We start from the raw sequence: 20,262 nt of genomic DNA on the forward strand, positions 1-20,262 counted from the left end.
TACTGAAGACAACGCCTATTTTCTGAAGATCATGTGATTTAGGAGAAGACGTGTTTATCCTTACTACACTGTAAAAACTTCTGTATATTAACAGTTAAATTAATGTATACTTCAAGGGAAATACGTTGCTGTGTTTTCCGTTTTTATACATTGCATTATGGGACCGTGATAGTGGCTTCGAAAACTTTTGATGATCATGGACGTATAAGCACAGCCATAACACAACATTTTACACAAGTTTTCCACTGGCAAGTACTGTTAATAAAAAATGAACACAACACACCATAGGAGTGCTGATAGTGATCAAACTGTTCTGCCCAGGTAAATAAATATTCACTTTTTGTCATTGTAGTGATGATAAACACGTCTTCTCCTAAATCACATGATCTTCAGAAAATGGGCGTTGTCTTCAGTATATAAATGAACTCTGAATCTAACTGTGTGTTAGTTGGACAAGGATGAAAAACAGATAACCTTGTAAGTATTGTAGACTCATTTTACTAAATTCTGAAAACATTATGACCTAAAACTGAATTATCTCAGATGTGAATTAAGGATATTTAATATATACTGTATATATTATCTTCAAGTCAGGTAATGTGGGAGAACTTAAAAAGGTTGTAGGGTGGGTTGCACCAACAAGGATTAATGTAGAGAGAGTTTAGAGCTGATGTTGATTCTAGTTTTATTTTAATTCAAATTGTGTTGCACCATTTAATTTTAAACAGACATGAACAAATCATGGATAAAATAATTAACCTTTATTCAAACCATCATATGCGATTAATTTTGTCCGCCGTGATGGATTTGCCAGGGTTACTAAACAGTTGCACTGTCATGTAAAAAGTAAATAAACAGTCTGTGCATGTAAGTGAAACATAATTTTGCCATTTCCAACCCTTCTCAGGATAATTTGTTGATCAGTCTGATCATCCAAAAACACATTTCCCCTTCAGTAGGTCTCTCGACGTTGTGTAGAGAGACTGACTGGGGTTTGATCTTGAGATAATAATTTATAAAATGACAATGGCTTGGCGAATGGCACGAGCACACCAGTCTCCGCCCCGTACATAATGGTATAAAGGAAGATGGCGGTGGTCATTCACTTATCCTTTCTTCTTCGGAACCCGTTTTGCAAATGCTGTCTAACTTTACTTGTCTTCGAGACTTTAAAATCCTGCTTGATTCACGACGCAGAGCAGCGGACTTCTTCTTGAGCAGACTTCCCCTGGGCGTTTTGGCAGAAAGCTACAGATCTTTAAGAGGGCAGCCGCGTGCATCGGGTTGCAGTGTATGGCTCCACCCTCCACGCCCAGAAGGAGGACCTTCGGTCGCAGGGGAAGGGACCTTCTGTCGCTGAGGGGCTTGCCGGTAGCGGTCCGGGAGACTGTCTTACAGGCTAGAGCCCCCGCCACTAGGTGGTTGTACGCCTATACGTGGCACCTCTTTTCGTCCTGGTGTTCTCCCCGGGGGGAAAACCGTTGCCCGATCAGGTCCTGTGGACAAGGTCCCAAGGTTTGGGCGCACACCTGCGAAAGCGCCTTCTCCCCTCCTCAGGTGGGACTAGTGCGCTATTTTAGCCTCCCTACTTCCCCCCTCTCAATGCGAAGTACAGGGATTCCATCCAGCATTGGCATTTGGTAACAGACTGGGCGGAGCCGTCTTTTGGAACCAGGTCCAGTATTGGTAGAGTCATCCCTACTCAGGTAGACCACTATACTAGGACAAGTGCCCTATACGTAGTGACTCCCCTCTTGGTCGTCCGGTCACAACACTGCGCCGAACCGCTGCGGCGACCAGGAGGGTCCTCTCAGGTTCCTCAGCACAAAGGGTAAGTGAATGACCGCCACAATCTTCCTTTATACCCGTATGTACGGGGCGGAGACTGGCATGCGTGTGTCATTCGCCAAGCCCATTGGCGTTTTATAAATTATCTCGGAGATTATAGGTTCTCAAGATCAAACCCCATACAGTCTCTCTACACAACATCAGGGAACGAGACGTTCTCAAGCCTTGAGGGCGGTGCTTAATTTGTCAATTCTAAGGTGCTGGAATAATATGGAGGTTTTTTGTGTCTTTTTTATGCAATCAAAAATTCTGTGTTTTATAAATTAGTAAAACTAATTATATTTTTATTAAAAGACGAAAGATCGCAAAAAAATCTGAAATTGATGACAAAATTATTTGTATTGCGTGTAAATCTTTTACATTTTATATTTTTCTATGTGCACTTTAAAAACTTTTCATAATGAAACTACAAATATTGCTCTCTTTTCTGCTGTCTGTTTTTGCGGAACGACAAATATTCCTTTCTTTTCTGCTGTCTTTTTTGCGGGTTTAAAACTTTTGCTTGCGAAGTTGAGCTGTATCTCAGTGGGCGGTCTCTACCCACCAAGATGAAAGGGCTTTTTCTATTGGTCATTCCCGATTGAAGTAACAATATGAATACGCCGAATACGTTTTCCCCCTGCCGCCAGTCTGACAGAAGAGAAAGTTTCCAGCAGAAATGGCGAACAACTGTTTGTTTACTTATACTGGGTATAATAACAAATTTAATATCTTAAACTCCGTGTCAAGTGAACCTAATTACTATTGTATTTCTGGGGTTTGTCCTCTGTCGTGTTCAGGGCAGTAGTTTCAAAAGGTAAATCCCAAAAGTTCACATTGCAAATCTAGTAGGCATTCCAAAAAGTCAACAAAACATCTTTGAGTAACTCAAAAAGTTTCAAAGGAATAATTTCAATAAAAATACAACAAAGGACCCACACCGGGCACACAAAGTAGTTTCTCCAGAAACTACCTAAAAGCGCTGCATGAACTGCCCTAGACTTTGGAAACACTGAGCAAAGGAATCAAGAAAGGGGTGGTTTAAATACACAAACAGGAAACAAGGTACAGGTGAAAACAATCTGACATAATGACAGAGACTGAAAACCATCAAGAGATGCGGTGGGGGCCTTTAGTGAACAAAAATGTCCATAAACTTGACCGTCAGTCTTTTCTGTTTCTGACTTTGTTCTTGTATGTACTGGATAAGAAAGCAGGGCATCTTGAACTTGACCCTTCACAGTCAACCACCCAGTTTATTCAACCGCCATGACCTGACTTGTGCTGAGGTGTTTTATTTGTTTCCATTTTTATTTACAACAAACACATCACTGAAGCATGACATGACGGTTATGTGTCTGTTTCTGATCATTTTCCTGCACATGTTATTACAGATATGTGTTTTTTATTATTTACACCTCCTCAGTAGTTTAAAGTTAAAGTAATCCCTTATTGAAATTAAAATTAATCTAGATTTAGTTCAAAATTAAAACCTAGATTAAATATAAACGTGATTGTTTTTACATTTACATTTACATTACATTTAGTCATTTAGCAGACGCTTTTATCCAAAGCGACTTACAGATGAGGAAACATTGGAAGCAATTATAACAACATAGGCAACAAAATAAATAAGTGCATCAAAACTAGTCCATTAAAGCCTAGCACAGTATACAAAGCTAAGAATAGTGAGGTTAGTACGTTGTTGTTGTTTTTTTAAAAAGAAGGAAAGGGAAGAGAATTTGTCGGAAGAGATGCGTTTTTTAAAGATGGTAACCGAGTCTGCTGATCTTGTAGCAGCTGGTAGATCATTCCACCAATGTGGAACAGATCCAGAGAAGGTACTATTGTGGAATTTTCTTATTCCTTAATCTAGATGAGTCAATTTTGACAAACACAACACACAGAGACATCAGGTACTTTGCAAAGTATTTTATTGTCGTTTAATCTGCATCATAAGCAATGAGCATGGTGCAGAGCAAAGGCGCTCTTTCCTCCTACACCCAGAGTTTATATATTAAAACGTGAAACCCCCTCCCTTTGCCCCCTAGCCAGAATCCCGAGCTGGTTTACGAGAAGTGATGCCCTTTATTTCAAACAGAACATCTTGGCCTCTGCTCGAGGGCAAAGGCAGAGTGGTATGACGCGTATAGAGAAAAACATGATAACATAGAAAAGAAAACATAGATAAACACTTCGTAAACAAATAGACAGACACATCAAGAAGCTAGACTAGAAAATTTCCATTACAGTACGGGAGAGTGTCTTTTTTCCTTTTTGGGATGGTACCACTAGTCGTTGTTCCTTTGCAGACCGCAGTAATCTGGCAGGAACATAGATCTGCATTAGCGAGTGGAGATACGATGGTGCAGACCCGGTGTTGGTCTTGTAGGCCAGGAGCATAGCTTTGAACTTTATGTGGGCGGCAACAGGGAGCCAGTGTAACCTGACGAAGAGCGGAGTTACATGCGCTCTCTTCGGTTCATTGAAGACCACTCTTGCCGCCGCATTCTGGATCATCTGGAGAGGTTTGATTGTGCAAGCAGGAAGTCCAGCCTGAAGCGCATTGCGATAATCCAGTTTGGACAGGACAAGAGCCTGGACTAGGACTTGCGTAGAGTGCTCCGATAGGAAAGGTCTAATTTTCCTAATATTGTAGAGGATGAATCTACAGGACCGGGTGGTGCTGGCAACATGACTTGTGAGGTTAAGCCGATCATCTATTACCACCCCAAGGTTTCTGGCTGTGCTGGAAGGTGTAATCGTTGATGAGCCTAGTTGAATGGCAAGGTTGTGGTGAATCTTTGGGTTGGCTGGGATCACAAGCAGTTCCGTTTTTGCAAGGTTTAGCTGCAGGTGATGATCCTTCATCCAAAGCGAGATGTCACTCAGGCATGCCGCAATGCGAGCAGCGACCGTCGGATCGTCCGGTTGAAATGACAAGTAGAGTTGTGTGTCGTCGGCATAGCAGTGATAGGAGAAGCCATGCTTCTGAATGACCGAGCCGAGGGATGTCATGTAAATGGAGAAGAGTAGCGGTCCAAGCACTGAGCCCTGTGGCACCCCCGTGTTGAGCTGTTGGGACGCGGAGACCTCATCTCTCCAGGATACTCTGAATGACCTACCCGAGAGGTAGGACTCAAACCATTGCAACGCCATTCCAGAGACACCCATAGCACTGAGAGAAGACAGGAGGATGTGATGATTGACAGTGTCAAAGGCAGCAGACAGATCCAGTAGGATGAGCACAGATGACATGGATGATGCTTTTGCCAGTCTCAGGGCTTCGATGACTGAGAGCAGTGCAGTCTCTGTGGAATGAGAGAAGGAGGAGAGCTGGTAGAACACAACTCGCTCCAGGGCTTTGGCGATGAAGGGAAGAAGGGAGACAGGCCTGTAGTTTTCTAGCAGTGTAGGGTCCAGGGTGGGTTTCTGTAGAAGCGGTGTGATGCGGGCCTCTTTGAACGCTGTGGGAAATGTCCCAGTGGTGAGCGAAGAGTTGATGATGTGGGTCAGAGCAGGCACAACCGTTGGAGAGATGGCCTGGAGGAGATGAGTGGGGATGGGATCCAGTGGGCAGGTGGTAGGGTGGTTGGAACCAATGACCCTGGGGACATTAGCTTCAGACAGAGGAGAAAAGGTGGGGAGCACACACGTGTCAGGAATGTGGGCGGGTTCGGCAGGTGGTGGCGTAGAGAACTGGCTGCTGATGGCAGTAGTTTTCTTTACGAAGAACGATGCAAAATCAGCAGCTGTTTACTCTGATGAAGGTGCGGGAGCAGGCGGACAGAGGAGAGCAGAGAAGGTTTTGAAGAGCATACGAGAGTCCGGAGAGTTGCAGATCCTCGAGTGGTAGTAATCTGTTTTTGCAGAGGTGACATCTACAGAGAAAGAATAGAGAAGAGATTGGTAGAGAGAGAGGTCTGCAGGGTCTTTTGACTTGCGCCATTTTCTCTCAGCTGACCGGAGGCTGGCGCGATGCTCACGCAGTACATCCGATAACCAGGGAGCCGACGGAGATGCACGGGCTGGTCCAGATGCAAGAGGGCATAGGTTGTCCAAGCAGGATGAAAGCGTGGAACACAGAGTGTCTGTGGCATTATCTGTATTCAAAAGAGAGAGCTCATCAGAGGGGGGGAGTGCAGAGAAGACAGCAGAGGAAAAACAGGAGGGAAGGAGAGACTGCAGGTTGCGCCGGAAGGTGACCATCGGTAAAACATCTGTGATATCCGGAGCAGTGAGGTCGAGGGTGACGAAGAAGTGATCAGACGTGTGCAGCGGGGTGACCTGAGAGTGATGAGTGGAGCAGTACCTTGTGAAGATCAGATCTAGATGGTTTCCAGACTTGTGGGTTGCTGATGTGGAAACCTGTTCGAGGAGAAATGATGCGGTCAGGTTGACGAAGTCAGCAGCCTGTGGTTTTCCAATGTGGATGTTGAAGTCACCTAGTACCTCCAGGGGAGTACCATCCTCAGGGAAGGATGAAAGAAGCACATCCAGCTCCTCCAAGAAATGTCCAAGCTGACCTGGAGGACGATATATAACTACAAAATGACTTTTAACAGGGTGGGTGATAGTAACAGCATGAAACTCGAAGGAGCTGTTGTCACACATGGGTGTTAGTTGATTGAATTTCCAGTCTTTGGGGATGAGTAGACCGGTGCCTCCACCCCTTCCTGTGATGTGAGGGCTGTGGGAGAAAGTGTGGTTATGGGAGAGGGCAGCGGGAGTGGCAGAGTCCTCTGGTTTGATCCATGTTTCTGTAAGTGCTACGATGGAAAGACCAGAACGTTTAACAAAAGCTGTAATGAAATCAGCTTTGTTCACAGCAGATTGGCAGTTCCACAATCCTATTGGGAAAGTAGAAGGGGCAGTTGCTAGCAGTGATACATTGTGAAGATTATTAGCATTGCGTCGCCTTCGGCATGCGGCAGATGATTTACTTGTTGTGATAACAGAAAGGATTTTAAAACACATATTTAAGAGAAGCAGAAAGAAAATAGGGAGAAACATTAAAGATAACAATAAAGGATTAAGTATTAGTGCAAACAAGTAAGACAAAAAGTGCAAGTGTTAACACAAAACAAAATAGGTACAAAAAGAAGTGCAATACTCAAGTGCCCTGTCGGTGTCCCGGGCTCGGTGGAGTCGCGCGCAGGTAGAGTCGATGTCTTTACTCTCTTCTGTCTTCACGCGATGAGGGCTGCACGCGACCGCTGCCGCGGTGGGTAGACGCTTTTTAAATACCCGTCTAATTACTTTAATTCAACAGGCCCCGCCCTCAGATGACACGCGCACACAAAGCAAACAAATGAAACTAGCCCAAGAACGAACGAAGGAACGATACTACACGCGGTTTCACCACGTGACAGAGCGGAAGTAAATACAAAGCGATTTCTCAGTTTAACACAGTACTAAAACTCAACAAGACACAATTTAAATACACTTACACAATTCTGTACGCTTCTGCTGCTAAATTGCTTCTCCTACAGATTGAACACTAAATCCCCGTTTAAATAACAATGCTGGCGTTTGGCCCCGCCCTCAGAAGCAATGTTTACAGTTTGGTGCAACATAATTATTAAATAAACCTTGATTTAATCAAGATTTAAGAATAGTCCTTGTTGGTGCAACCCACCCATAGAGTCATAGAATTATTGACACAAATATGTATATGCCATTTTATATCTTGTATGCTTTTCTTGAGTAGAATTTGCCATTTTGTGTAATATGACTTGTGATTTCTCCAAAAATGTGTAAAGACTTTATTTAGATTTAATGTCTATTTAAATCTGTAGCATCAAACCTGAAAAAGTTTCTGACCTGGAAACAGTCATGATATATTGTCAACGCTTCTCACACAGGTATAAACATCCTAACAAACATCATTGCAAACAAATAAAAACACATGCAAATAGTAAATACATCATCAAATTAAGAAAACATGATCAGTTTGACAACACAGACTGCAAAAACCAAAACATTCTCAAGGCAATTCATATCTATTTTACAAGGCTATTTAATAGGAATCTGTAAAGTGGTATTCAATGTACAATCTTCACATGCACCAGTGACAGTTAGGTTTAGGGGTGTGGCTTCATTATTGCCTTTTCTTGTCATATGTTTTTGATTAAATGCAAATATAGTTGACAAATAAAATGTTTGCATACATCCATTGAACTGTGTGGATTAGGGTTGAATTTTGAAAAAATTGCAGATATAATTAATAAAATTTAAAACACAGTTTTCTATTGATCAACCAAAACTTTTACAAAACCTGGTCTTTACATTAATGTGCCATGTAAAATGTGGAAGTAAAAATATCACATAATGACACATGTTGTTCATATACACATTAATACATTGCAAAGTGCAGTATAAAATGATTATGTTTATCTGACACTACAGTGAAATGCGTTGTGCAAAAACTGATGAACTCATCAAGAAAAGCATCTTAATTGAAGATGGAAATCCTGCTCGATATCGTCTGCAGACAACAACAGATCATCAGAATCAATCTGAGTCGTATAGAAAAGTCATCTTTGGTAAAAGAGACCCAAAAGAAACCTCATAAAATCATTCTGATGGTTGGAGAAACAGGCACTTGAAAAACAATCCTCATCAATACTATGATCAACTACATGTGTGGTGTGAAGAGAGAAGATAAGATATGGTTTGAGATCACAGATGATCAGAGTGACAGAAGATCAGCTCACAGTCAGACCTCCATCATCACTGTTTATGAAGTTTATATACCAGAGAGTTCACTCGACCTAACAATCATTGCACACCAGGATATGGAGACACTCGAGGAACTGAATGGGATAAAAAGATTGCAGGCAATTTATTAAGGTTATGCAGATCTGATAATATGTTTTATGTAATCAATGCAGTGTGCTTTGTGATTAAAGCAGATCAAAATCGACTCACTGACAGACAACAATACATATTTGATGCTATTCAATCTTTATTTGGTGAAGATATAAAAGAAAATATTGTGTTACTCTTCACACACTCCGATGGATTTCCACCGAAAAATGCTCTGACAGCCGTCAAAGAAGCTAAAGTCAAATGTGCTGTAGATGAGAAGAACCAGCCGATCTATTTTCTGTTTGACAACCGTCAGTCAGAGACTCTTGATGAAGAATATCAAATGAAGCAGGATCATTCATGGGATCTCAGTTACAAAGGAATGGCAGGAATTTTTAACTTTCTTGACATGAATAAACAAGCAAGATTAAAAACGACCCAAAATGTTTTGCTAAAACGGCAAAGGTTTGAGGAAAACATCTCCGAACAAAAAGCACATGTTCAAACAATGGAGCAAAAACAACATGAGTTGAAACAGGCTCAAGATGATCTGGAGAAACACAAAGAAAATAAGAACTTTGAGGACACAGTTGAAGTGTCCTACAGAGTAAAGGTTGATATTGATCCTGCTGTAGCTAAACAGGCGATGTGCTGCACCGTCTGTGAGGAGAACTGTCACTATCCAGGATGCTGGTGGGTTAAAAATATCTCCTGGTGTCATGTATTTAAAAATGATCACTGCACAGTGTGTCCAAAGAAATGCCACTTCAGCAAACATGTCAAAGAAGACAAAATATATGTAACACAGAAAAAGTCTGAGAAGAGGATTAATGAAGATTTAAAGAAGGAATATGATGATAATTATGAGAAAAGTCTTTCTAATGTCAACAAGCTGAATGAAGAACTTCAAGAATTAAACAACAAGAAAATCAAGCTGGTAATGGAAGCTTTTAACTGTGTGGAGGGTCTGAAGACTCTTGCTCTGAACACTGATTCTCTGTTCACACTTAAGCACATTGATTTTCTCATTGAGAAGATGAAGGAAATCAAAGAACCTGAAAAAGCCGAAGAACTGGAGAACATCAAAAAGAGAGCAGAATCAAACCAAGCACGACATGCAGCTCAACACCTTTGCTTCATTTAGTATACGCAGATCAATAAACATGCAAATAAGTGCTCCCTCAAATCACACCAGCTTGGCCTAACTGATCCACTGTAATCGATTGCAAAAATAATTTGTGACATTCTCCTCACTCCTTAGACAAAAACACCAGAGAAAAGATGCCTAGCGTTCCTGCTCATACTGTATGTGTGAACATGCCATAGACCTGATGCAGGGGGATGACAGATTTGACCAGAGCAATTTTCTGCAGTATCTGTTACGTGAGACACCTAATACAACATAAAGGGTGGCAGGACGGACAGATGATCATCCCAGCAATGGCTTACCTGGGATTTCTAGGGCCATTCCCTTAAAAAAATTCAAAAGTTTGTATGGTAACACATCAGAGCAAGAACAGGCAAATCTGCTGTATAACCTTAAGAGATTTGATTTGATTTGATTTGATTCAATTTATTGTCATTACACACATACAAGTACAGTGCAACGAAATGTATTTTTAGTGCAACGAAATGCACTAAAAAGACATGTTTTACATTTTTACAAGACAAGTAACAAGAATAAAGCCAGATTTACTGTGAAAAATCGATTTGGGGAATAATTTATATAAACTATAGATGCAGAAAATCCCACTATATTAAAAGCAAAAACTCTCACAGTGTATACACATATATAATAAACATTTTTTTAACACTTACGATTATGCTGAAATAGGCATAAACTTTGGAAGCCTCTGGAAGCTCTCATTGAAATTTACTCTCTGAACGTTATTTCATAAATAAACATTTTGAAAACACTCTTTGTGTGAGAAACAGACCGACATCATCTCTCCCCCACTGTGTGTTTGTGTCTGATCACTGGCAACATGTGAATCTTCCTGCCTCACTTTGTCCATCTCTGAGACAAAAGCCTGAGAGACGGAACAGTAAATGCTGGAGACTGAAAACAAACAAATACTGTATATGAGGGCAAAACAACAGACTCTTGAGTACATTAATCTGATACAGTACAAGTCATTTAATATTTGTGACCTTCTGTCCATTCAGTCCTGATATGATGAAAGACATGATATTATTCTCTTTTGTTCAAAATCTGTAGTTATGTTGTCTATGTACTATATACTATATGGCGAAAGCTATTAATTAAAAGTCTATTGTTTTACTGCTTATTAAACTGATCAAATATACTTTTTTCTAGAAAAATTTTTTAATGCAATTTACAAACAAATATGAATCAATGAAGTAACATTGCATTGTTGTTTAACATTTACTGTAAGAGACAAAAGACAACCAGCACGACCTGTAATTTACAATATAAAAATAACATTAAATCAATGTTCATTAACTGTTGTGTGTTTTTATTGTGTTCAATTGTGTATCTACACATTAAGTTGAAGCACGAAAATACTTGAATTTTATTATTTTATTAATAATATAATATTTTTATTACATGCAACTGTCTGTAAACTGTCAGTTAGTTTACAAAATCTGTAGTATTTACTTACAGTATGTCTATTTATAGGAAGCCCCTTTGGGTGTCAGCGAATCAATGGTTGGTTGAGTGAACTGAGTCTAAATGTGCGATTGATTTGATGACTTTACACAGACTGAATGCAAGAACGTGAAATTCATTTATTTTTACAGGAATAATTTCAGGGGTTTGTGTGACTGTCTGGGATCTCATGGGTTTTCGTGCTCAACAGGTGTGACCACACATCCATATGTCACAAACCCCACCCTCTCTTTTTAAAACCAAAGGGACGTGAGACAATAATAATAATAATAAATTAAACAATATAATGTTGGCAGAGATGGCTTCTGTCATTTTAGTTCTTATCACAATGATGAAGGCCTATATTTAGGTATATTTATTTCTCTAATGTTAGAAAAAGTAATGACTGATGATACTTGGTGTGTTTAAAGTTCAGTCTCTGGAAATACGGTGCCACATCTTACAATCATTAAGGCACAGACTTTTGTTCCAAATGAAAATTTCTGAGACATTTTGTCTTCATTCTTTTTACAGCGGAAGCATATGTCGGAGATCTTTTTATATGAGGTAGCTGCCTTAATTTTTTACCAAAACACTGTTTGTTGTGTGTATCTTGTCATGACCTGGCTCAGAAGTTGTGACAAAAAGAAGGGATGCAGAACTTTGGCCAAAAATACAACAAATTTGTTTTATAAACAAAGAATAATCCAACACAAAAGCTGGAAAATAAATATCAAAAGCCAAGCATGGAAGAGTGGGGCTCTCTTAAATAAGGAGGACGGAGCTTTTTATTAGGAGAGAAGATTCTGGTCCCAGGGGTCCTCGATCTCCACTATGGACTGCAGCACTGCCCCGGAAACACAAAGAATAAACCTACACAAACAAACCAAGACACAAACCAACACAAAAAGCAGGTATGCAGGCCGTCACAATCTGCAATAAATTGTGCATGAAATTATGTGATTCTTTATATAGTTATTGAACCTTTTTTTTTACTTTTGCTAAATGAATGAAGTCTACATCTATGCATGTGGATAAAAGAAAAATGTTCTGAAAAACATGAATTTGTATAATACAATTTGTTGTCAGACTACAGAAATCGCAAATGTCATATTTCTAAACAATTCAGATGAATCCAGCTTGTCCGAGTAGGATTTCCATTTTAAAATAAAATGTTTTTCTTGAATGTGCAATTTGCAACAGCTATTCTGCAGAATTCAACAGAATGGCAAAAAAAGTCTGTTTCATGTGTTCAATACATCATGTTAATCATAAATAAATATTTGGGTGATAATTAACTTTTTTAAAGTAAACATTGGGTCCCACAGACCTGAACACCAGTGTAGCAAAAATATACATAAAACATTGAATAACCTCAAGATTGGCAAAAAATTTACTGTATTTAAAAAAAATACACTCATCTGTGTTTTGGGATTTAAAAAATCTTTTAAAATTTAAAAAATGTGGTACTCAATGTACAGACGTTATACTGTATACCATGCATAGCAGATTTTAAAGAAAAAGAAAGCAAAGCACTTTTTGCGAAAGTCATACGAGCAAACAAAAAGCCACAGAGTTATAGGAACAAAGAATAATGAGTCAGAAGCCATTTGGACATTTCGAGAAGTCACGGACAAAAAAGTGATTGAGTTAGCAAGACCACAGACATGTGCCAGCATAATCCATTAGCAGTGCATTAAAGATCAGACTCTAGAAGACCATCATCTCTACGCATACAACATGTTATAAAGCAGTGGAGGCATCTGTCAGATGAGAGAAAGGAACAGCCGGAAATATCAACAACACTGTGAGCAGGGCCAGACTTAGGAGGATGCAGCCCCTGGGCTTGAGTTGTTTTCGGGGCCCCCGCACTATTTAAAATCATCTGCTTGTTAGCATTAGTAAATGTTTTTTTCTCCAATGACACTTGTTCATAGGTTTACACGTTTATAATGCTTGTTTTGACATTGGAAGTCACAAGTGGTGCGTTTATCAGAAGCTCAGAGCAGCTCTTTGTCTGTTATGGAGGACAGCCCCCGGGGAGAGCTGTCTCCAAACAGATTGACGCACTGGATTGTGGATGCCATTACAGTGGCATACCAGTCCCAAGATCGCCCATGCCCGCTGGCAGTGAGAGCCCAATCCACTCTGAGTATGGCACAGGGTGCCTCTCTGGCAGACATTTGCAATGCTGCTGGTTGGGCTACGCCCAGTACCTTCGCAAGGTTTTACAACCTCTGCGTGGAACCAGTGGCAGCCCATGTCCTGAACGCCACCGGCGTATAGCAGCGGACTTCTCCTTCTTGAGCGGACTTCCCCTGTGGACAAGGTCCCAAGGTTTGGGCGCACACCTGCGAAAGCGCCTTCTCCCCTCCTCAGGTGAGACTAGTGCGCTATTTTAGCCTCCCTACTTCTCCCCTCTCAAGGCGAAGTACAGGCATTCCATCCAGCATTGGCATTTGGTAACAGACTGGGCGGAGCCGTCTTTTGGAACCAGGTCCAGTATTGGTAGAGTCATCCCTACTCAGGTAGACCCCTATAATAGGACTAGTGCCCCATACGTAGTGACTCCCCTCTTGGTCGTCCGGTATGTTGAATTCCTCACTCCTGATTTCCCAATTGGTGAATCTGTGACCTCTCCGCCGGTGGTGGTCCCACCTGGATTTGTCCCCCTACTTGGGCTGACACCTTTTGTCGCATGTTGTTCTCCCCACCGGTGAGACCATGTTAGTGTCTCCACATGTATTATTCCTCATAGAATTATTGACACAAATATGTATATGCCATTTTATATCTTGTATGCTTTTCTTGAGTAGAATTTGCCATTTTGCGTAATATGACTTGTGATTTCTCCAAAATGTGTCAAGACTTTATTTAGATTTAATGTCTATTTAAATCTGTAGCATCAAACCTGAAAAAGTTTCTGACCTGGAAACAGTCATGATATATTGACAAACTTTAAGTTGGCTTGAGAAAGCCGGACAAGAGAGTTTGAAGAAGTTTAAAGTAGTTTGATGTTTAAAGTAGGTTAAAGTTTGATAGATAGATGGATTAGTAAGAAAGAAAGAAAGAAAGAAAGAAAGAAAGAAAGAAAGAAAGAAAGAAAGAAAGAAAGAAAGAAAGAAAGAAAGAAAGAAAGAAAGAAAGAAAGAAAGAAAGAAAGAAAGAAAGAAAGAAAGAAAGAAAGAAAGAAAGAAAGAAAGAAAGAAAGAAAGAAAGAAAGAAAGAAAGAAAGAAAGAAAGAAAGAAAGAAAGAAAGAAAGAAAGAAAGAAAGAAAGAAAGATTAGTTAGTTAGTTAGTTAGTTAGTTAGTTAGTTAGTTAGTTAGTTAGTTAGTTAGTTAGTTAGTTAGTTAGTTAGTTAGTTAGTTAGTTAGTTAGTTAGTTAGTTAGTTAGATAGATAGATAGATAGATAGATAGATAGATAGATAGATAGATAGATAGATAGATAGATAGATAGATAGATAGATAGATAGATAGATAGATAGATAGATAGATAGATAGATAGATAGATAGATAGATAGATAGATAGATAGATAGATAGATTCTCAAGCCAACTTAATAACATTAAATCACCATTATGGGTCCTAAAGATACATACATGCATGTTTAGTTTAAAGACATAAAAGGAACTATATGCTGAAAGTACGTAAATTTTATTTCTTTCACTTCCATTCTTAAATGGATGTAGGCCTATCACTCATTATGTGATTAATGTGATAAGGTGTAAATGATTAAATCTGATCGCTGAAAACATAAATTGCCTACTGCAGCAACATTTAAGTGCATATTGTATGATGGATGCGCTGGCACTGCTGGAAGACTTCGGAGGGAAAGAGTATTCAGGGACCATGAGGATTTCCTAGCCCATGATGATGAGTGGCTAATAAGCCGCTTTAGATTTCCTAGAGCCATGATCTTGGATCTGTGTGCTGAACTTGGCCCAGAATTACAAAGACCAACAACACGGAACCGCGCCATCTCGGTACCAACCCAAGTACTTTCAGTTTTAGGATTTTTGGCAACCGGGACATATCAGCAGGAAATAGGTGACAGGTAACTAAGTGTACCTTTTTTTTAAGCAAAACCTTAGTGATTTTACGATTCCTATTACTTTGTCATAGGTCTGGGATTTCACAGCCATCCCTAAACTCATTAATGCCTGCAGTTTTGAAAGGGATTATTCAAATGACCAATCGATACATAAAGTGTCGTGAGTGTGGGGGAAGAGAACCCAAGTGCAGGCAGACACGGGGATGAAGGGGTTAACAGGTTTTAATAAATAATAAACACAAAGCAAACACCCGCGATGGGGGGAAAACACTGACAAACTAAAACAAACTAAATCCAAAACTGAAAACAAAGACTTCCCACATGGGGGGCAAACATAAGCAAACACAAGACTCACTAGATAACTTAACATTAAGCAGACCAGAACATGACATGACATGACATGACCAAAGAACTCTACATACAGTGCCGGGAACAAGTACAGCATACAAGTCAAGGTACAAGTATAACGAACGAGCACAAGACAATAGACATGAGGGCATCTTATAGGAAAACTAACAAAGGAGATAACAATGGGCAGGTGTGGGTAATGAGACACAGGAGGAAAGCAATACTAGGAACGAGAGGGGCGGGGCCAATGACGAGCCTGGAGAGAACACATATTATGTCCTGATTGACAATAATATGTTTCTCTCCACATAAAACACGTGGGTCTGTCATGATTCTGCCCCTAGACCAGAAAACCAAGACAAGATTAGGCAGAATCATGACAATAAAGTTTCCTTACACTGTTGGAGGACAGGCCAATATCAAAAGGCAATTTGCAGCAATGTCTGGTTTCCCAAATGTAATCGGCGCAATCGACTGCACTCATATTGCTCCATATGTAAAGGGATCCATATGTAGATGAATTCATTTATGTGAATCGCAAACATGTGCATTCAAAAAATGGGCAAATTATGTGTATATATAATTTCGCTTCTTGCCCTTGCTCTCCATTGCTGCCATGCTTTTGTTTTTAAAACACACAAATTTCCTTGCTCCTTTAATATATGCTTGGCTAATGAGGTAATTTGCATTGTCTATATATGGTTGTGTAGCGACTATGAGTTTTGGGGAATAATTAACTCAAATGGATTGAATATTCATTCGTTTATGAATATAATTTGCTTGTCGTTAACAACAAATATCAATTTCCCGATAGGGGAATTGTTTAATTAAGTACAAGTAACCTTTATAGCATTGCTTTAAGTTATCTGACGACTTCGTTTGTCCTGCAAACTAAAGTTGTAGACTTCCAACTCACTTCTCAATAGAGGATTACTGCTTTACAAACGTTTAAGAAACATTAAATTTCTGATCAGGATAAAATAATATTTCCTATGTTCGTACAGTTTGTATTACTAAACTAGTAATACAATATACAGCTTAAATAACATTTAAGATCTTATTTCATTGACTTCGAGTTATATGAGCAAATAACAGATTCAATTCAGGTGTACTTTTGGGATTTTATTGACTACGAGACCAAGGGGAAATAAACCAACTAACTAAACAATGGTGAACAATTAGACAAACACACATGGAACGTAAAAGCAGTAAAGAATGAAAGTAATAGACAAAGTAGGAGTGGCAGTATTACCTCAGCAATTCACATCTGCATAAACCATCAAGGACAATCTCCTTCTTGAAAGGGGTAAAACTTATGCGCAGCTATTTATAAATAGACCAGATACTTGCATTGGCTTTTAGATGTGCTGGGACATGTTCTGGTCTGCGCTGATGGAAGTCCTGATGCGTTTAAAGCGAGCGGTGAGTCCGTCGGGTTCTCCCTGAGAACCGGATTGGCGGCCGAAGGAAGTACGAACTTAGCCGAAGCAAACTGCTGAAAAGGGCTGTCTCCAGGGAGGAGACAGGTCTCGAGATATTGAAGGAACAGCAACGAGCGCATTTTCTTCCGTGCACAGATGTTTTAACCCTGAGGGCGTCACGCCCCTCCCGAGTGGGCGATCCAATGTAGTGAGCTGATTTTTGAGCGGGAAATGTTCCTTTGTCCGGCTCAACAGCTCATTTGCATTTATGGTCACCTGGAAGTTTTGGCGCTGTAATATTCTTAGATGAAAATAAAACGAGTATGGTATACAATACATTACTGTGCTATACACCATCATCTAAAGAAGGAAAAGGGGAACCTTTATGTATGAAACATGATAGGGTTATTAGAACATTGACCCATAATTTGTACAAGAACACAATTATGAGCCTAGTTACGGTGTAACACCTATGCCTTTGATATTATGGTTAGGCTAGCATATCATGGGAACAAACATAAATGGTAGAAACAATTATTTACACTTTAAGCCTTTCTAAGGTGGCACGAGGGGAGAAAGAGACATTCTTTGGTAGACTTTGAATCTCTCTCTGTTCCTGGTGCCACATGGCTTTTGTCACCTTAGGACGCATTCGGGACCCCCCCCGAGAATGCCTTTGAAGCTCAGGGAGAGTGTCGGAATGTCCCCTGGTCAGTCCAGATAGGTGATAGCTCGGCCATTTACATTTTACGATCCCATGTGTTGGCCTTTGGTCCGACCGGGACGCTACATATCCCCCCTTTCGGATGACAGAGTTCACGTAGAAGCTTAGTCGGGCGATGGTTGTTTGGATCGTAATGGCCGGGGTAATAGGTGGGTCTGACTGGTCCTCAGTACTGTGGCGCCCTGGCAGTGGGTCGATCTCAATGAGGTTAGGCTTGGGCTTAGCTAGCGTGTTTCTCTTTCCGTGGCTCCGTTTGAAAGCCCAAGGAAACACTGCCGTATAGTTCTTCACACACTCCTGCATTCCATTGACCCTTTTGTAAAGCATGGAGGATAGGCCGAGAGTAAGGGCATACCCTAAGGTGGTAGTTAGACATAGTGTGGTGCTACCCTCGCTGGGGTGTTGACTAGCCAGCGATCTTGTTTTTGTTAGTCCCCCCCCTTACTTCTCTCGCCCAGTGGCTAAGTGTCTTTTAATCTGGTTATGATGGACCCATTGGAGGACTGGTTCTGTCTGCCCCCTGCTAAACGGGGGAGAGTTTGTCAAAAATCTCATAGGGTCCCCCCAGTGAGGCAAAAATTTCTTGGGTAGCCGATGTGAGGCTGTCTGCAGTGGTGGGACGAAACGGTAATACCAGACCCTGTAGACATCCAGTGCTTCTTGCGATGCTTTCTGATCGTAGTATGCTTTCCTGCCTTTCGCAATCTTCTGGAGTTGTTGTTGGGCCAGTGGCACGCGGTGTGTCGTGGGCATACATTAGCATTACCCCCCCTTTGGCACTGGGGCACCACAAGCTGTGGTGTTGTGAGGTCCTCAGGGACATACCAGAGGACGTTGTCCTTCACACGCAGCTTGTGCTTGATGGCATGCAGCCGCTTGAGGTCAGGAACATCAGCAGACGGTCAGAAGACGTGATAGGGTTGATGGCGGGGTCTTTGAGGTGGTTCAACATAGCTAGTGTGCCGTTGTCAGTAGTTTGGAGTGACGCTATGTCAACGTCTGAAATCTGTGGAGCCCGTGCTAGAGGTTGTGATGCAGGTGTAACAGCATCTGCAAGGCATTGGCTGCGTGTTATCGCTGCCACAGATGGGTTGGACAGCTAGTAGTAAAATCCTTTGCCTCTCTGTTGACAGGCCTGGCATCATGATGCGGTTGGGTGCCTTCTAGGGTCAGCTCTGGGTAGTGTTCGGAGACAGGGAGAATTACAGGATTTTTAACAGTTCTTTCAGAGATAGTCTTTTGCTTAACATAGGCTTTATGGGCTCGGTCCCGCAGCTGTTGAGTTGTCATATTGCGGGGGCATGCCACAACTCCTAAGTGCTGACTCACACTATGATGCAGGTTGCGCAAGAAAAGAGTCCTAAAGTTGAAATCCTCCTCCATTCCCGGCTCATTTCTGGCCCCAAAGTAGGTTCGTCTCAGTCTGTTATAGTAGGCCTGTGGGGTTTCGAGACGGCCCTGTTTAAGGTCCATGGCAGCAATGAGTCCCTGTTCAGACTCGTGGTCTGAAAACTCCATTATGAGAGCCTGTTGCAGTTGCTCATAATCCCCTTTGACAGTGTCCGACTGCCGGTCCAGGAAGCTGCGCACTTCGCGGCTGGAGGTAATCCTGAGCAAGTACAGTTTGGCTCTGGTGGGAACATTTACCATGGTTTGCAAATGAAAGTTAATATCCTGCAGGTAGGCGTGTACGTCGTGTCCTCCTGCAGGGTTTGGGGTAAACGTGGGGATGTTTCTGGCCACTTTGTCCAAATCCTTGGGAGCCATGCTGTGGGTCATTGTAGGGGTTCTCCGGAGATGCTCCCATCCCTCAGTGGCATCTAGGGGCTCTTGGACGCTGGCGGACGATGCTTTAAACGGCAGGTTACCAGCTTCCTCTTTCTCTGATGATGCTTGGCCGGGAAGTCTGGTCCTGCTTGTCGGGGGAAGTTCAAAGGTGTCTTTTCCCCCCTTTTGTTCAGCCTGAAATAGATATGCATACTTTAGTTCTCTTTGCACCATATCGAATTCAGCTTTGAGATGATCTTGTTGCTGAGCCAAGGCTTGGGCTTCAGCTTGGGCTGCTTGAAAGTGTCTTTTAGAGGCTTTTGCTTTTGCCTCTCTCTCTTTCAGTTCGGTTTCAGCCCATTTTAAAAGAGTCTCTGCTTTTTGGAGCTTGCATTCCAGGTCTTTGCGGGCCTGGTTTTCCAACCATTCTCTATGCTCTGCATCTGTACGGAGGCATGTCAAGGTGTCCTGGAGCCTTTCAAACTCTTCCTGTAGCTCTGGGCACCGCTCATTCGTTGCCGGCTGCTGGGTTTGGGCTTCCAGGTTAAGTTGATCTAGGCGTCTCTGGGCTTCCAACTGGTTATGGTGAGCCTCCTCCGCCTGAAGCCTTAGTGCTGCTGCCTCTTGTTCCAAGAGGGTGACACTTCCGTCGCTCAGCTTCGACTGGATGATGAGGTTGTGGGCGAGGGCACCGATGAACC

General features: G+C 41.5%; 1 protein-coding gene and 1 long non-coding RNA gene across 2 annotated transcripts; both read left to right on the top strand.

Annotated features, from left to right (window-relative positions):
- Positions 1-446: 446 nt before the first annotated feature.
- On the top strand, positions 447-11,099 carry LOC306911942. The gene is made up of 3 exons (XR_013788288.1): positions 447-477; positions 7,626-7,691; positions 9,899-11,099. It is a non-coding gene; the product is annotated as an uncharacterized lncRNA (long non-coding RNA).
- On the top strand, positions 8,586-9,921 carry LOC306911941 (uncharacterized protein). Its single transcript, XM_079487673.1, has one exon. It carries the CDS (start codon positions 8,699-8,701, stop codon positions 9,779-9,781), a length of 1,083 nt encoding a protein of 360 aa, XP_079343799.1. The 5' UTR covers positions 8,586-8,698; the 3' UTR covers positions 9,782-9,921.
- Positions 11,100-20,262: the final 9,163 nt, after the last annotated feature.

This window comes from Barbatula barbatula (assembly GCF_947034865.1).
Source record: "Barbatula barbatula genome assembly, chromosome: 23".
Taxonomy (NCBI): Eukaryota; Metazoa; Chordata; class Actinopteri; order Cypriniformes; family Nemacheilidae; genus Barbatula; species Barbatula barbatula.

What these genes read in the sequence shown, in the direction of transcription:
- LOC306911941 (XM_079487673.1), top strand. Translation starts at nt 8,699, where the DNA reads ATGTTTTATGTAATCAATGCAGTGTGCTTTGTGATTAAAGCAGATCAA.